We start from the raw sequence: 17,391 nt of genomic DNA, 5'->3' as shown, positions 1-17,391 counted from the left end.
GACTCAACTGTCCAGTAAAGAAAAAACGTTCACGCTGAGGTGTGAACATGCTGACAGGAAGTCACACCTCTGAAGTACTGAACATGTTGAAGTGGCTTTTCACTGCAGTGGTGGAAACAACCACAGACACAACTATCTGTTGTTAGTAATAAAGACTACTGAAGATAAATCAGCATCGCTGCATTCTTACTGATGCTCCACACTGGTCCCATACTCCCAACCAGCTACAGTTACAGTCCAAGTTATCCATCCTAGAGTACAAGAAGCTCTTTAATCCTGAACGTTGAGACACACAGACACACACACACACACACACACAGTAAACAGATGAATGTCCTCACAAAATCAGTAATACCTGATACACACACACACATCTGACTGATAGAGAAATGAACACTGCCATCTGGTGGTTACTGTCAGGAAGTACAACTTTAACAAAACATATATATAGATATGTAGGTGGAGGCTTTCATACACCATGTATACAGTATGTAAAGTCTATATAATACAGTGGTGTAAGATGTATTGAGAACTTTTACAAAAGTAAAAGTAGAAATGCCAAAGAGTAAAAATCCATCTTTACAAATAAAAGTCCTGTATTTGAAATCACACTTCAGTAAAAGCAGGAAAATAGTCTTCACACTGCAGCTCCCAATGCAAGTCAATTTAATAAGATACCACAGGTGATGTGTCCAGCTTGCTGCTCTTCTTCAGACTAAAGACCAACTGAATAGTCACCGTCTTAAATCTACAAAGGCCCAGGTCACCTGACAGTCACATGATGTGCCAATCCCACTCAGTATTTTACAGGAGTACATTAGGGTTGTGAATGATAAACTGATGCGACCAAATATTTGGTTCAACAAGTGAGAGATACGGCTGCATCGGTAGCAGCTTCCTCAAATGATATGAATTAGCCATGAATTCCTGGATGGATCGGTTGCAGAGTCGTCGATCGGTTGTAGAGTTGTGGATCAGTTGTAGAGTCATGGATCGGTTGCAGAGTCGCGGATCGGTTGCAGAGTCGTGGATCGGTTGCAGAGTCGCGGATCGGTTGTAGAGTCGTGGATCGGTTGCAGAGTTGCGGATCGGTTGTACAGTCGCGGATCGGTTGTAGAGTCGCGGATCGGTTGCAGAGTCGTGGATCGGTTGTAGAGTCGTGGATCGGTTGTAGAGTTGTGGATCGGTTGTAGAGTCGTGGATCGGTTGTAGAGTCGTGGTTGTAGAGTCGTGGATCGGTTGTAGAGTCAGGGATCGGTTGTAGAGTCGTGAATCGGTTGTAGAGTCGTGGATCGGTTGTAGAGTCGTGGATCGGTTGTAGAGTCGTGGATCGGTTGTACAGTCGTGGATCGGTTGTAGAGTCATGGATCGGTTGCAGAGTCATGGATCGGGTATCGCAAGACTTGGAGTCGGTTGGCGGCATCACACACGCGTCAGCGTCTCTAAAACAACGCGAGAGCTGAAGCTGGTCGGTAGCTCCGTAGCTGCCTAGCTGGTATTAGCATGAGTGATAAACAAGTGTCAACACGGAAAACGGAGGAGGTGAAGAGCGACAGCGTCAGCCTGAGTGATGGAGCTGATAATGTAACACGATGTTCAGGCTGAAATGTTCTGTGCTACTTTTACCTCTGGAGTTCCCGTCCAACACTTCAGCCAGACTTTTTTTTGGTCCATGTCTAAAAATAAATACATTGTGTGATTTTGTTGTTCTGTTTTTTTTGCCATAAAGCCACAATGCTTGGGGGGATATGAGGTCTTTTACATATTTGTAAAGAACATTTTGTACTGTCACTTTCATAGAATTGGCTTCTTTACTTTATAAAATATCTACAACAAATATTAACCGTAGAATCGAATCGGTCTGTAATAAAAGGATATCGTTTGTGAATCGAATCGTAACCTGTGAATCTAGATGCATCATGTTTATCACAGAGAGATGTGCAACCCCAGTGTACATGCAGGTTTAAAAGATGATACAAAATCATCACGGTAGTACTATAAGATAAAAACCAGAATACTAGTGCTGTGAAAAGAAAAGAAGCTGCATGTGACTGAGAATATACATGAACTCTTTCAGTAGTTCTTTATTAAACATTATTCAGCAGCAATAACCAGCTGATCATTTCTACACAGAGCTCTCCTGCTCCTCTGATTGGTTCAGCCTCTCATCAGTCCCTGCGCTCTGATTGGACCGCCACACTCCTGCAGACACAGGAAATAAAAACAAAAATCAGTTTTAAATGATTGAAGTTTGGTTTTCATGATGTAATGATCTAATGTGGCCACATGAGGGCGACGTGTGACTGGCTGTCAATAAACACACTGATCCAACTTCATGAAGCTTCTTTCATTTGTTTCTGTGTTTAAAGTCAGACTGAAATAGTTTTAATCACATGACTGAAATCACATTCAGACGCACCATGTATGTGTGTATATGTAATAATGAACAAACATTTCAGAAAACTGACAAATATCAGACTTAGGACCAGTTAAATGAGACAGTTTGTCCAACTGGAGACGAAAATCGTGTCCCAAACTGGAAAAGGTTGATTTTGGGGTCAGTGGTTGAGATTAGTGTGAATCTACAGAAATGAATGTGAGTCTATGTAATGTCCCCAAAAGTGACCAAACGTGTCTATGGTCCTCCTCAAAGGTTACCATGGACATGTTTGGTCACTGTTGGGGACCGTGTGTGTGTGTGTGTGTGTGTGTGTGTGTGTGTGTGTGTGTGTGTGTGTACTGACTGTAAGCAGCTGTCAGCAGCAGAGCAGGTATGAAGATGATGATGAAAACTTTCACTCTGTTTCCGATGAAGATGTGCAGACTGTTTACCTGCTGAACAGGTGAGCTCCACGACTGTCAACAAATAAACAAATAAAAGATGTTTTATTTGTACAGTTACTGTTAATGTTGTGTTATAATTATATTTGTAATTATTATAATTTCTGGTCTTCCGCCTGACTTCAACTCACCTCCTGGACCAGCGTCACTGTGGACTCTGTAGTTTCATTGTCAGTTGTGACATCACTTCCTGTCTCTGTTATGGTGGCTGCTGTGGTCGTGGCTAGAGCTAAACATAGTGTGCATCATGCATGAGGTTTTTATGCTCTTCTATGATAATAAAGTGATTATCTTTGAGGTTTGGACTGTTGGAACTCTTGATGGACATAGATTAATTGATAATGCTCTAAATCAAACATCAAACCTCTGAACACTGAACATAAGTAGAATAAGAAGCTTCACCTTCATCCTTCAAGTAACTTCCTGCACAAACTTTATTATTTTATAAAACCATTTCTTACCTTTCTCAATGGTCAGATCGATGTGATGTTTTTCATCATTGAACCAACCAGCTATCTCCACTCTGCATCCGTACAGTCCAGCATCTTCCTCTGTGGTGTTCAGGATCGTCAGCGACACATCTCCATCCTCCAGTCGTCCCAGTAACTGATACCTGCTGGAAGCTCCGGTTGTCACTTTAGATCCATCTGTGGAGATGATCTGGTTGTTGCAGCCTGAATATGGTATTGATCCTCGACCCCAACAAGCTGACGTTCGTCCGTTACTCTTGAAGTCATATTTACAGGACAGAGTGACGTCCTCACCTGCTCGACCAACAACCTTCCTGCTGCTGGATCCACTGACTGAAGACAGAAAGACAAACAGAGTCTACAACACTTTCAGGGCTGTTAGCAGCTAAAATCTGTTGTTTCATACAAACCACAGAAACTGTCTCATATGACATAAAGTTAATGTGCAGTCAGGCTTATAGAAAGTTAAAGAGCAGAGTACCTGTAAGGAGAACAACCAGCAAGCTGCTCACAGTCTTCATGATCCTGGATCCATGATTCCTGGTTTATCAGTCAGATTGTGTCTCGACTGTCCAGTAAAGTGAAAAAGTTACACTGAGGTCTGAATTATGCTGACAGGAAGTCATAACTGAACGTGTCGGCCGCATAGAAACAGCAGCTTCATTTGTTCTAATGACTGTCAGTAAGAATTGTTTCAGTTTTAACATTTAACAGTTTAAACATATTTGGTCATTTAGGTTTAAAAATTAGAGTAACTTCCTGTGGTTTTACATTAAACTGCCCGTCTTCCTCTCAAAGCTTCAGACTCTCTGCTGTCTGTTGGGGTATGAGGTTTAAGACTTCCTGTTGAAATTGTTTGTTGCACTGCTTCCTGCATCTGAGCAACATAATGCAAGAAACACATTCAGTCGTGAGTTCCACCACAGACACTGACTGACATTCAGCAGCTGTTACAACAGTCTGAAAAACACTTAAAAATACAATTAAACAGTTTTGGATGAAGTCATGTATGATGTCTACACCACCAAGCATTTAAAGTTCATTTCAACAAACTATTTTACATCTCACCACTGAAAATAATGTCGTGGAGCCCATAAAATCCCAAAAGGTGATACTTTCAATCAAGCTAATTATCGTCACCTCAGAATGTCACACAAGGACATTCCTGCTGCTCTGGCACATACAGGAAGAAAGAAAATGCACTTATTAACATGTGGAGCATCCAATAGCCAAGTGGTTACAGCACATGCCACATACCCGGGTTCAAGTCCAGCAAGGGACCTTAAGGCGCTTTCCCACTATACAGTTCTAGCTCTACTCAACTCGACACCAGGAACCTTTTCCATTTCTATAGTTCCTACTTACATAACCAATGGAGGACATGGGGCGATGGTGTACCTGCTGCTGTATGTGTCTCACACACTTCCTTCCTTCCTTCCTGCTGCTGTATGTGTCTTTCTGTGACACACAAAGCAAAGAGAAGAGAAACCAATCACTGTAACGCTGTTGTTGATATTTAAAGATAACCCTCACCCTAACCCTTTGATTCTTGTGTGGGACGGCTCATGACTCTTCCTGTGACTCTCTGACCAATCAGAGGCCGGCAGTGTGATGATGTCACATTTAGTATCGGCTCGGCTCGCTTGGAACCTCAGCAGAGCAGGTACTCAAAAAGCAGCAGGTACCAGATACTATCCCTGATGGAGCCTGTTGAGGAGACTGTCAGTTTGTCCTCACGTATTCTTTTAATGAAATAGAAGGAGTTTTATTTTAACACCAGTAGAATGTGCAATATTACAGAGCTCTGGGTCTGACTTATAGTATCCCTGACAAGCCACAGAGTGTTCATCAGTTCACGAAGTCTGACTGACTATCTCTTCCTGACCCAGTGTTTTACAGCGTACAGGGCAATAGGTGTAACGCAAGGCGGCGTCCTCTTCTGATTGGCTCAAGACGTGTCATTCCTTCTCCTCGTGATACCTGACTCCATCCGTTGTTGTGACGCCTTAGAGCCCAACCTGAAACACAACTGTTAAGAGACAAACATCCTACTTTCACATACTTGCTGAAAACACATTAAAGGTCATCTTTTCACTCTCCGTATTTTTCCACTTCAAGCTACATTGTGTTTTTTTGGTACAGTGGTGTGACTCTGGCAAGACAATGCAAGCATTCACTTCTTATCACTTATAAAAACCCTTATTAATTAGTGCAACATAGTTCCCTTTAAACATCACAGTCATTTCCCGTATACTCAGCAGATTAAACAATGCAACAGTTCAAGGCTACATGAGAATAATATAACAACTTCAATATATTGACACTCTTACTGCTCAAATGCAGGCAGGTGTGTGTGTGTGTGTGTGTGTGTGTGTGTGTGTGTGAAGGGCTGTAGTGTAGTGCATGTTGCTACGGCCTTGTACTCTGTGTGCTACTCTCTGCTTACATCTCCTGTCACACTTGATACTGACCAGTAAGATGTACTTAATACTGCAACAGTAAAAGTTATTTAGTTAGTGTTAGTGCAATTATCAAAACCAGAATATGATCAGGGTGACTTTTCAACACTGGAAATAAATCATGTACTCATCCAGGCAGCAGTCCAGTGGCACTCAAAGTTTACATATAATATTAGTAATAAGCCGCAGAGAAAACAGAGTAGAGTCGAGCTAGAACTGTTTAGTGGAAAAGCTCCATTTGTTGAACGTCACATCCTTCTCTCTCTCTCTCTCTCTCTCTCTCTCTCTCTCACCTGCAGGTCTCTATGCAACTGTATCTACTAATAAAAGCAAAAAATGCCCAACAGAATAATGTTTGTATGTATTAACATTTATAACTGCAGACTTTAAGTATTTACACCAATTACTTATTAAATATAACTGGAGACTTGATGACCTGGAACATGTTTACTAAGCCTGTGTCTATTGGGAGAAAGGCATTGATTAACAGATTATGTGCACATGGTGAAATACTTTGTGAGTTTTCGCTTGTTAACTCTCAAATTACCTCCACTGAAATATGCATTCTGTATATTCTACTTTTACTTTATGTCACCTCAGTGTTGAGGTCAGTGGTTGGTGGGTTTGAGATACAGACTGTGGTGTTGTTCTTTAACCCTCACAGCAACACTATATTTTATTTATGCACAGATCAAACCCACAGTGAGGTTCAACCTGTGTGGAGATATTCTGGGGCAAACTGAAAGAGGCCTATTTTGGTTACACCTCGTAATATTTGCACATAGTGTCTTCTTCAACATTTGGTTGTATTAAAAGAGCCTCTAAGGGATCAGCTGGTCTGATTTTCTGGTAATTACATTTTGTTTGAATGATTTTAGGCCCATCAGCATTATCACAGTTAACCATAGACTGTAAATACTGTAGTAAGGTCACTTCTGGCTCCAAAAATCAAAGATGGTGACAATAAACTTGAGGCTTCAAAATGGCAGTCCACAAACCAAAGGGTGATGTCATGGTGACTGTCCATCACTTTTAATCTATGGTGCTGTCCCATCCTGAAATTCATCTGGATAAAATGAAAACATGCCTTTTACACATTAAGCTAGATAATGATTCCAGTGTGACAGGAAGTGTTTGATACAGCTAGTATGTTAACGTAGCGTAGAGAAACTTTCACCATGTGCTTCTCTGCTTGTTCCCAATGAAGACTGCAGAGTAATCCCACAATGCATTGCTCACATTTCAAAATAAAGCTTCACATTCTTACAATGTATCAAAATAAAAGCACATCGTCAATTTGCTACAAATTAAAGCACAAGCAATGGATACTAAACTTCTAACATGAAATTAAAGCATTAACTCAAACATCACATGAATACTGCAACACATTCACAACTGATGCTTAACTTTATCTGTGAAGTGCTCAAAGCCAGGAAGGCCGGCGAGGTGGCCAACTCCCCCAGAATGCTTTGCTGTTTCTGAGCCTGCTCCTCTGTCCGGTCTGGGTAGATCTGGTCCAGGAGCCTCGTCTCAGCAGACTGGATGTCCTCAGGTCTCACCATCAGACTCCACCACACCAGCCACAGAGGACCCTTAGGATCACGGTCACAGAAACCATTACTCCATCTGTGTCATGTTTCAGATGAGTCACATGGTTGAGGGTACGGCGGGATGTTCTCTTTGAGGAGACATTTGTTTATTGGGGGACTCTAGAGCACATCATGAGCAGCTGCCCATCAGCCCTTGGAGAGGGCCGCTACCGCTGGCGTCACGACCAGGTCCTGAGGACAGTGGCAGAGGCCATCTCCAGTGCAGTGGACAATAACAAGCATGTCCGCAGCCAGAGGAGGATCAACTTTGTAAAGGCCGGAGAGAAGCCACGTCCACAGCCAACACCATCAGCCAGCCTGCTCTCATCGGCACCAGACTGGGAACTGCGAATAGACCTGGGCAGGCAGCTTAAATTCCCGGAGTTTATAACACCTACCTCCTTGAGGCCAGACCTGGTATTGACAACTCCCTCCTCTAGGCAGGTCCTCTTTGTGGAATTGACAGTCCCCTGGGAGGACTGCATGGAAGACGCCAATGAGCGCAAGCGGCTCAAGTACCAAGAGCTCACTGAGGAGTGTTGGAGGAGGGGCTGGAAAGCTCGCTGTGAACCAGTGGAGGTAGGGGTGCAGAGGCTTTGCTGCCCGCTGCTTGTGCAAGATCTACACCCTTCTTGGCATCACAGGAGCTGCGAACAGGAGAGCCATCAAGTCCACCGTAGAGGCCGCGGAGAGGGCCTCTAGGTGGATTTGGATCAACAGGTCCGAAAAGTGGGCCAACGTTGTCCCAGCGCATCCTCAGATGTATCTATACACTGTTTCCTAAATCTCTCTCCTTTAATTCTCAGTTTCAGGTGCTGACCGTAACAAACGTGTTCTTCTGTTGGTCTGTCATTTCATGGTCAGGTTTGTCTGGGTTTCAGGTGGGGCCAAACTGGGTGAGACCCACTAAGACCCCATATGTTTGCCCATATGGGGTCTTAGTGGGATCAAGATGGACCCTAAATGGAATTCATTTAGTCCACATGGGCTTCATGTGTTGGACCCGCAAAAACAGAAACTATAAAGTGTTGAACATCTGCAGTATGTGTGTGTGTCTTCCTGTATAAAACACCTCAGGGAAAACAGATGATAACTCACATGACTCATAGACGACCTGAAGAACCAATTCAGTGTTGAGGAGTGGCAGCAGGTTTGGCAGTCAAATGTATTTATGTAGCACACACAGTGTCTTTGTGCTTACTTCAAACATGATCTGATAAAAAGGCCTGATAATCATAAAATAACCATAATTGTAAAAGATTTAAAAATAATGGACTGCATCAGAGGATTTTGATCATTTATGTAGATTTGATGCAAATAGCTTCAGAAACAGCTGGAGGACAGAGGAGAAATATAAACCACCTTAGTGAATAAAATGTCACAAAGAAGGAATAAAGATTTAAGGATTCAAATCAATCCAGTGCTTTTATAATAATAACAATAGTTTAACAAAAGAGCAAAACACAAAGGAACTAAAATGAGACATTGTTTTGTAGTTTATTTACATTTTGTTTCTGTTTGCTTTTTGTCTTTGTGTCAGTTTTGAGTTGGTCTACAAACGTGATGAGAACCAGGTGGAAGTGAACGAACTGTTTGGATTTGACCGTCCATTTTATGTTTGGGATAATGTCGCCATCACCCTGCATGTGGAGGAAGGACAGGTATGATCATTTATCTCACTGGTCAGAGAAAATATCATCAAATCATTTCAGTTCACATTAAAAACATCTAAATTGCACACTGTGCATTTGAGAAAGCTGATTATTATATTTTTACACTCATTGTTTTTAAGCTAAGACCCACTAAGAGGCCATCCACACGGAGACGCTTTTTGGTTTAAACGCAGATGTTTTGCATCGTTTTGGCCGATCGTCCAAACGAATACTATAAACTCATTGCCTGAAAACGAAGCTTTCTGAAACCTGGTCCCAGGGTGACGCAGCCCTTGAGTGTTCGTTTGGATGGTGAAGATGCATACCTGCGTTTCGATGATGTCATCGCCACACCCCTCGAGCTCAGCCTTCCACTGTGATAACATACAGTCAACAGATACAGTCTCAGCCATGGACGTACATCCAAGGCTTTAACTTATCTTAACTTATCTTATATACAGTCTATGGGCTTTAATAGGCTGCGCGCGTTCCCCCGGACGGTTTTGGTGGACGATCACGGGCCCTAAACACACAGTCTTTGAACACACCACGGGTCCTTGAACGCACCGTGTGTTTGAACATACAGCGGGGAAACAGCTGCAATGGAGAAACTATTGTGTTTGTGTTAGCAAACCGAGTGCTGCCTGTTAGAGTCTGTCTGTGTAACTCCGTTAAAATGACACAGTCACACTTAAACAGACTGATTGAGGATGTTAGATGTTGCGCCGCCTACAGGCTGGAATATGAAGTAGCGTGTTGAGTCGTGTTGAGATGGATCCGTTTGTACGCAAATATTCTTGAAACGATGCCAGGGAAAACGGAGGGGGAAATGATCGTTTTGCTACGTGTGGACTTGGCCTAAGACCCCATATGTTTGCCCATATGGGGTCTTAGTGGGATCAAGATGGACCCTAAATGGAATTCATTTAGCCCACATGGGCTTCATGTGTTGGACCCGCAAAAACAGAAACTATAAAGTGTTGAACATCTGCAGTATGTGTGTGTGTCTTCCTGTGTAAAACACCTCAGGGAAAACAGATAATAACTCACATGACTCATAGATGACCTGAAGAACCAATTCAGTGTTGAGGAGTGGCAGCAGGTTTGGCAGTCAAATGTATTTAAGTAGCACACAGTACCAGTGTCTTTGTGCTAACTTCAAACATGATCTGATAAAAAGGCCTGATAATCATAAAATAACCATAGTTGTAAAAGATTTAAAAATGAATGGACTGTATCAGAGGATTTTGATCATTTAGACACACGGAGGCACAATGTTTATACATGAATTAGTGAATTTGTGAACTTTGTGTGTGAGAGATCAGATCAGCATCAGATTAAACATCATCATAGTAGATTGAGTCAGTGCTGTGTACATTTCACAACCTCTTAACTTTATATTACTAACTTCAGTACAAAGTGCTAATAATTCTTAATTATACTTTTACGTAAATATTCTTTCAAATAAGCATTTTTACAGCAAAGTTTCACTAATTTTACCAAATTCTAAAGGACAGTTCACAGTTATGAACTGATGATCTTAAAGTGAGAAGAAATGAATATAAAATACATTACATTAACCGAATGTATGTTTCTCACTAAACTACAAATAATCTGATCCACATGCTCTTATTCTTCTGTTCACGACATCTAGTGATAACAGTGCTCTCTGTCATAAAACATTTCTCGTTATTCTTCTTTCCTCCCCAGTGTGACATCACCATGATGACTGTCTTAAAAGAGGACATAGGAGTGGCTCTATATAAAAGTTCAACTCTGTGGTTTTTAATAACAGAGAGAGACGACAGACAGTACAGACTTTTACTTTATCTTCTCATCACCTGACCATGGAAAGAGAGATCAACAAGAGAGGACATATTGAGGACTTTTGTAAAGGCAAGCACCTGAAACTGAGTGAATTAAAGGAGAAAGCTCAAAATTTGGAACCCGAAAAGAAAAAATATCTCTTCAAGGAAAACATCCCACCGTATCCTCGACCAGAGTTTCATGTGACTCATCTGAAACATGACACAGATGGAAGAGGTTTACGTGGTATCAAGGAGAGTAATGGTTTCCTTGACCCTGATCCTCAGGGTCCTCTGTGGCTGGTGTGGTGGAGTCTGATGGTGAGACCTGAGGACATCCAGTCTGCTGAGACGAGGCTCCTGGACCAGATCTACCCAGACCGAACAGAGGAGCAGGCTCAGAAACAGCAAAGCTTTCTGGGGAAGTTTGCCACCTCGCCGGCCTTCCTGGACTCCTCCAGGCTGGGCTCGTACCGCTTCACCTTCCCGCTGGAGGAGGTGCTGACGGCCTACAGCCAGCAGGTATAAACCTGTCAGGGTCTGTTAATATTTAACTATCAGGAGAGGAAAGAGTACTACAGCACGCTGCGTCTGTGTTTGGTTGTGACTCTTTCATTACATCCTGTTTTATTTCCTCCAGCTTTGCTCCGGTGCCCAGCCCGTCATGCGGGTGTTCAAGACCGCCCTGTACAAACAGGAAGTGATGTACGCTGTGCTGGTCCACAGCCCAGCCAATAAGGAACTGTTCTCAGGATTTCCTTTACTGACTGACGACCCGAAAGCTCTCTGTGCTTACAGAGATGGTTGCTTCATCTGGAGGCCTGAGGCCATGTGTGAGACTCACAGGTAACAATATGTTCATCTTTGATTTCCAGTTAAAAACTCTTATTTATCTTCTACTGGTCCTTTATGCATCGCCTCAGTTCAGTTCTTTCTGAAACAGAAACAGCTCCTGTTTCTTTAAGGATTTTTCTCATTATTTCTAACTTGTATCCTATATTGTTTTTGACCACCAACTAGATGGGTCATATTTATTGATCAAGTGTGATCATGTCTTTAATTATATTACATTACAAATATCCACAACAAGCCTTAGCCAAGGAACCTGGCACCGGGATGCCAGCGCCTCCTGCTGCCAACTTCAAGCAACAACAGCAGACAACTTTATTCAGGACATCAGGCTCCAGCAGCCATTGCAGCGAGAACTAGACAGGGCTCCTGGCACCTGAATGCTTGCAAAAATTCTTGAAACATCACCAGCAACTCACAAGATCTACACTGCCATTATTGCTTTTATGACAAGTATAATGTACAGTAACCTACATGCTGTTCCATCTTGTCACTATCTTCAACTTCAACTTTATTTATAAAGCACTTTAAAACAACCACAGCTGAAACAAAGTGCTGTACATAAATAGATAAAAACAACACAGGAAACGTAAAACAATTAACAGGAAATAAATACTAAGATAATTGTTTATTGTTTTTAAAACAAATTAAAAACAATAAAACAATAATTAAAACAAACAAACAATAAAACCATAAAACAGTAAAACAGGAGCAGAGTCTCATGCTGGGCCAAGGTATAAAAATGGGTTTTAAGACAAGTTTTAAAAACGGACAGTGAGGAGGCTTGTCTAATGTGTAAAGGAAGTTTGTTCCATAGTTTAGGAGCAGCTACAGAAAATGCTCTTACCCCTCTGAGCTTCCACTTTGACCTTTGACCTCGGTACCTCCAGGAGCAGCAGATCAGCTGACAGCATGGGGGTGAAGGAGCTCGGAGAGGTAGAGCGGGGCCAGTCCATTTAAAGATTTAAAAACAAATAAAAGAATCTTAAAATGGACTCTAAAGTGTACAGGTAGCCAGTGGAGGGATGCCAGGATGGGCGTTATGTGCTCCCTCTTACGTACTCCAGTTAAGAGGAGAGCGGCTGCATTTTGCACCAACTGGAGACGTGCGAGGGAGGACTGACTGACTCCAAAATAAAGTGCATTACAGTAATCCAGCCGGGATGTGATGAAGGCATGGATCACTGTTTCAAAGTGCTGTAGTGTGAGGAAGGGCTAATTAAGGGCACAGCACTAATTTGCCGATCCAATTTAAAATCACTGTCCATCTTAAAACCCAAGTTTGAGACTGTTGGCTTAAAATAATCTGCCAAAGGACCCAAGTCAAATGGAGCTGGTTCACAAAGGCCACTGGGACCAAACACCATCACTTCTGTTTTTTTTCCGTTAAAGTTAAGAAAGTTCAAAGCCATCCAGGCTTTGATGTCTTCAAGACATGCCAGAAGTGGTGTTAGGGAGAAAGCATTTTTCTTTTTCAGCGGCACATAAATCTGACTGTCGTCAGCATAAAAGTGAAAAGAGATGCCATGCTTTCTCAGGATGGAGCCCAGTGGCAGAAAATACAGCAAGAAGAGCAGGGGCCCTAAGACCGACCCCTGTGGAACCCCATACGGCAGTGGAGCAGAGCTGGATTTCTACACTCATGCTTCTGTCAGCCAGATAAGATCTGAGCCAGTCCAGTGCAGTACCACAGATGCCCACTAGGTGGCTTAGCCGAGCCACTAGGGTGTTGTGGTCCACGGTATCAAAAGCTGCAGTTAGGTCCAACAGGACAAGAATGACATGATCACCAGAGTAATTTGCTAGAAGGATATAATTTAAAAACCCATAGTAAGGCTGACTCCAGGACGTTGTGCTCATCCAGAAATGACTTTAGCTGGGCATGAACAACTTTCTCCAAGATTTTTGAGATAAAAGGCAGCTTAGAGATGGGCCTAAAGTTTTAAACATGCAGTGGCTGCACCACTGCATGTTCCACATACCACACATTTATCTTACAGTTATCTGCTCTTTCTCTAAACTCCTGACAGCAAACCCTGGTATCCATCCACTCTCAATTAAATTCACTGCTCAGAGCCGGCTAAAATCCTCACCGCCTTCCTTTTACTGCCGAAGTATTGTCAGTTCATGTCCCCTCCATCAGCTCTAGCATTCCTCACACTGCATGAAATTTAAAGTCATGTTTTCATTTGCATTTTCCAGTTTTCTCATTCTCTAAATTCACCATCCCAACTCTTCAATCTGACCCAAGCTGCCATGTCTGTCCACCAGAGCCAGGCTCTGCTCAAGGAATTTTTCCTTGCAGCTGTCACCAAGAGCTGCTCATGGGGGAATGTTGGGTCTCCATAAATTGCAATTCCTGAAATCCCACCGTTTATCATTGTCAGAAGCTCTCTTCATCTCTGAATCGAGACAAGTGCCTCATCATTCCTAGCTATACCAGCACTTTCACCATGCATCATCATCTCACCATTCAGTTCTTCCAGAGCATCAGATTTGCTAAATCTTAATTGGAGGTTTTTGAGGGTCCATGCTGCCCTATAAGCCTCCCCCCCAAAAAAATCGGCAAATAATAATAAATCACTGAAGTGCATCTTGTTGTTGGTGTGGTACTTGCTAGTGAAATATAGCTGTGCTAAAGCTAAGCTAACGACTTCTATCTACTTTTGAAAATAACATTTAGGCATGATGTGAGCATCCTGTAACATCCTGCAGAGTGTCAGCTTCTTTGTTCAGGATCAGACTTTGCTTCATAGAGTCTGTTCATTATCTCACAGCTGCTGCTTTCATCAGAGATTATTCTGATTGGCTGAGGGTGAAGGTGAGGCCACACCTGCAGCCAATCAGAGCAGGTGTTCATTAATAATGCAGATTTTATGTAAAGAAATTTAGAGAAATATAAACCAGTTTTAGTGAATAAAATATCACAGATATGTTTCAAATAGACTAAATCATTATAATGATGAGTCGAAAGGGACCAGAACACCAGCTCTTTAAACAGGGACCCACCCCCCCAGTGCTTTTAATAATAATAATAGTTTAACAAAACAGGAACTAAGGAACTAAAGTAAGCTTTTGTTTTATTAGTTTTGGAGTTTATTAAACATTTGGTTTCTGTTTGCTTTTTGTCTTTGTGTCAGATTTGAGTTTGTCAGAAACGATGAGAAGGTGGAAGTGAACGAGCTGCTTAGATATCAGAAAGAGTTTTATGTTTGGGATCATGTCACCATCGCCCTGCATGTGGAGGAAGGACAGGTATGATCATTTATCTCACTGTTCAAAGTAGGAAAAGGAATAGACAGTGACACCTTGTGGCTTATTTAGGCTACTGCCTTACATAATGTCAGTATGAAAACAATAAATTAATGCATATAATTCCTGTTGTTTGACTTTTGTACAGGATGGATGTTAACTCTCTGCACACATCGAACTGATGATGTTGATGAAATGCATTTATGACTACAGCAGGTTTGCTGTTTGTCTCTTCTTCTGTTTTAGGTGCTGAAGTTTGATGCTGAGCGACTGAGAGAAAACCTCACGTACTGTGGAAAAGGAACGCCTATAACCACATCTCCTGGAAGTTTTTATACTTTCGAATATGCTGAAGCTCTTGTTAATGACTTGTGGCCTGGCAGTGAGTCACCACTGGAGCGCTCGGTGAACATTCAGGCATCCTAATTTAGTCAGGAAGGGGAAACTCTGTATTCACACTATTTAGCATTAGTTTAGGATTCTGTGATATAACCTGAGGGAGGCATAGTTCAGTTAATTAAGACTGTGTCCGTTGGGAAAAGGGAGATCCTGTTTGCTTCTTCAGATACCGAGATGCTGATTATAGATTGTCTACATGGGGTTAAATACTTTCTGAGTTTTCGCTTAATGTAATCAAACAGCTTTTATTTTCCATCTTATGTTACATTAATGGGTTTTTTTGCATGCTTTTATGTTATGTGCTTTTAATGTGAAGCGCTTGGTGTATGTCGCTTCTTTTATTTTAAACCACTTTGAGCTGCATGCCTTGTAAGTAAGGTTCCTATACAAATAAAGATATTATAATTATTGTTATTGTTTTATTACTTTAAAATGAAATAATTTATCCACGCGCTACATTGAAGACTGATCCCGCAATTTGGTCATTTCCAGTGTTCAGCCAAGTTCAATACTTTTTCATTCATGCCATTTAAAAAAATAATAATAATAAAGAAAGAAGAAATTTAAAAAGTCTTAATCAGATGTAAAACAATGGATAAATTGTTATGAACCTCAGAGCCCACAAAAAGTCTTATTTCTCTTAGAATTGGATGATGTTTGGAAGGTTTCACAACAGCATCAGTAAATCCTCTGCTCGGCTCTGTAACTACCACTGTAGTCTCTTATTAAAGTATAAGTGGTATAACCTACATTTTTTCTTTCAACATGCTATATAATCACCGGTTACTTCAATATAATCACCTGTGTAATCTAATTCAATCTAATCCAACTACTCTACATTTATGAAGTTTATACATTTTCAGTTTTTGTTAACATTGTCAGGAAGGAGATAATTCTACTTTATGTTTATTATAGTGTTGGGTGATGGTGTATTAGGGTGCTTTATATGACTGGTGTTCCTAATATTTTGTCCACTCCATTAACATACATGAGGAGGGGCTAAATATTAGGAACACCAGTCGATATAATGTACCTCAGTAGACCAGCACTTAGTATAACCTCAGTAATAAACAAAGTAGAATTATCACTTTATTGACAATGTTAATGTTAAAAACTGATAAAAGTAGGATTTATAGCAGAGCTGTTATATTGGTTTGATTTATATTACATGATTATGATTACAGTAATGGTCTTTCATTGGTTTGGTCTCAGTCTTGACTTGGTCTCGCCCCCTTAATGTCTTGGTCTTGGGTTAAGTGATCTTGACTACAACATTAGTGTGTGTGTGTGTGTGTGTGTGTGTGTGTGTGTGTGTGTGTGTGTGTGTGTGTCCTACTGGTCAAGATTCAAAAGATTGCATTGTCACACACACAGGAACACAGATATGTCTTCTTTGAGCTCCAGTTCCAATCACAGTACAAATTAAATATAATCTTTGCTTAAAATAAAATGTCTCAACACTTCTTCCACGACTGCAGAATATATTCTGTAAATGTATAAAAGCTTCCACCTAGGTATCTGTCTTTAACCCTTGTGTCGTCCTCCCGGGTCAAAGATTTTTGAGATAAAAGGCAGCTTGGAGATAGGCCTAAAGGAGATGGGCTCCCTCCCTCCTTTCCTTCCTTCTTCCTTCCTTCCCTCTTTCCTTCCTCCCTCCCTCCTTTCCTTCCTCCCTCCTATCCTTCCTTCCTTCCATCCTTGTCTTTCTTTCCTCCCTCCCTCCTTTCCTTCCTTCCTTCTTCCTTCCCTCCTTCCATCCTTGACTCAAGGACAACAGGAGGGTTAAAATACATAAATACATGGAGCAGATGTAGTGAGGAAAGTTGTACTTCCTGACAGTAACCACTAGATGGCAGTGTTCATTCCTCTATCAGTCATACGTGTGTGTGTGTATGTGTGTGTGTGTGTATATGTGTGTGTGTATGTGTGTGTGTGTGTGTGTGTATCAGATATTACTGATGTTGTGGGGACTCGTCTCACTTCTGGGGACAAAACTCAAATTTCCCTCAACAAAATCAAATGTCCTCTGAAGTGATGGAAATGTGTCTGTGTGTGTGTGTGTGTGTGTGTGTGTG

The 17,391-nt window shown here is 41.6% G+C and overlaps 1 protein-coding gene and 1 long non-coding RNA gene across 2 annotated transcripts in view; one reads left to right on the top strand and one right to left on the bottom strand.

Moving 5' to 3' along the window:
• The window catches only part of LOC128371710 (uncharacterized), a 30,489-nt gene extending 15,146 nt beyond the window's left edge, over positions 1 to 15,343 (top strand). Inside the window, exons 3-4 of the mRNA XM_053332089.1 lie at positions 8,900 to 9,020; positions 15,164 to 15,343. Of these exons, the coding sequence (XP_053188064.1) occupies positions 8,900 to 9,020; positions 15,164 to 15,343 (301 nt within the window). The remainder of the gene's footprint in view (positions 1 to 8,899; positions 9,021 to 15,163) is intronic.
• LOC128371866 (uncharacterized) lies at positions 3,624 to 4,599 on the bottom strand. Its single transcript, XR_008322825.1, has 4 exons — positions 4,569 to 4,599; positions 4,083 to 4,188; positions 3,793 to 3,879; positions 3,624 to 3,644 (listed from the first exon to the last, which is right to left on the bottom strand). It is a non-coding gene; the product is annotated as an uncharacterized LOC128371866 (long non-coding RNA).
• Positions 15,344 to 17,391: the final 2,048 nt, after the last annotated feature.

The sequence above is a fragment of the Scomber japonicus genome, chromosome 13 (genome assembly GCF_027409825.1).
Source record: "Scomber japonicus isolate fScoJap1 chromosome 13, fScoJap1.pri, whole genome shotgun sequence".
Taxonomy (NCBI): Eukaryota; Metazoa; Chordata; class Actinopteri; order Scombriformes; family Scombridae; genus Scomber; species Scomber japonicus.
The sequence above is the reverse complement of the archived record's forward strand: the minus strand, read 5'-3'. Positions and strand labels throughout refer to the sequence as shown.